This window comes from Condylura cristata, unplaced genomic scaffold (assembly GCF_000260355.1).
Source record: "Condylura cristata isolate star-nosed mole 26May11 unplaced genomic scaffold, ConCri1.0 scaffold00026, whole genome shotgun sequence".
NCBI lineage: Eukaryota > Metazoa > Chordata > Mammalia > Eulipotyphla > Talpidae > Condylura > Condylura cristata.
Genome location: NW_004567127.1, coordinates 12,224,238 through 12,225,362, shown reverse-complemented (window position 1 = coordinate 12,225,362; position 1,125 = coordinate 12,224,238). Strand labels below are relative to the sequence as shown.

General features: G+C 34.6%; 1 protein-coding gene across 1 annotated transcript in view; it reads left to right on the top strand.

Annotated features, from left to right (window-relative positions):
* LOC101625273 (pancreatic alpha-amylase) overlaps positions 1-550 on the top strand; it is an 8,580-nt gene extending 8,030 nt beyond the window's left edge. The window contains 1 exon segment of the mRNA XM_004689720.2: positions 164-550. Within this exon segment, the coding sequence (XP_004689777.1) occupies positions 164-531 (368 nt within the window). The 3' untranslated portion in view covers positions 532-550.
* The last annotated feature ends 575 nt before the right edge of the window (positions 551-1,125 follow it).

Genomic DNA, 1,125 nt, shown 5'->3' with positions numbered 1-1,125 from the left:
CCTGACCCGCCTGCTGCCCACTACTCCCCTCAGCAGTGTACTTCATCAGTCTGCCTGTTCTGCTCCCCACTCTGTCTCTGGTAAAGCCTCTCACCACCACTGAACCTCTGGCTTGTACCCCAGTTCTGTATGAATAAATAAATCTTTTTTAAAAAAAATTACTTTTGGTTCTTAGAAAATGATTTACATCTATTGGATATGTCTATGTGTTTTGATTTTCTTCTCACTGAGACGTTGATTGCTTAACATTTCACAATACAAAGTTGTTTGTTGTAAAGATAGCATGGATGTTTGTTTTTCATGTTATTGAATTTAGGTTAATTTTAAATTTTGTTTTGCAGGCCTTTGTCTTTAACTTTGCAAACTGGTCTTCCTGCTGGCACATACTGTGATATTATTTCTGGAGATAAAATCGACGGCAAGTGTACAGGACTTAAAATCTATGTTTCTGGTGATGGCAATGCTTACTTTTCCGTTAGTAACACTGCTGAAGACCCATTTGTCGCAATTCACATTGAATCTAAATTGTAAAATGTGAATAAATACATATGCCCTGAAAATAACCAAATGTACATCCTCTCTTGTGCATATGTCAGTTCTTAACAATGCACCCAATTTTGATAAAAGCTGTCAGCTTGAAAACCCCAGAAAATCATGAAATCATATGTAGTTACTCAAAAACCATTACAGTCAACATCTGGTTATACTGTAGAAGACTCACATTACCCTTTTTTGTTAGAGAAACTTCTAAGAGCTCAGGGAATTATCTTGACAAGTGATGTTGCCACTAACACTGTTAGTACAGATGTGTGTCTTATGTACATCAATATTTCTTCTCTAGTGTATTTCTAACAATTGATTTATTGATAATTCTGAACGAGTGGATAACATTAGGGTGGTTTTCACAGTATGAAAATCTTTAAACTCTTAACAAATTTAAGAAGTTCTAAAATTTCTGTCTATATTTCACAACTATATAGTATTCACAGGAATTATCTAGTGTCTATATTCTTTCTCTGTTTTCTTTCCCTAATGGCTTCAACTTAATATTGTTCAATGGCTTTTTCTTCCATTTCTTAAGACCCTTTATGGGTAGATGTTTACCTAGGGTTTTCATGACATTAT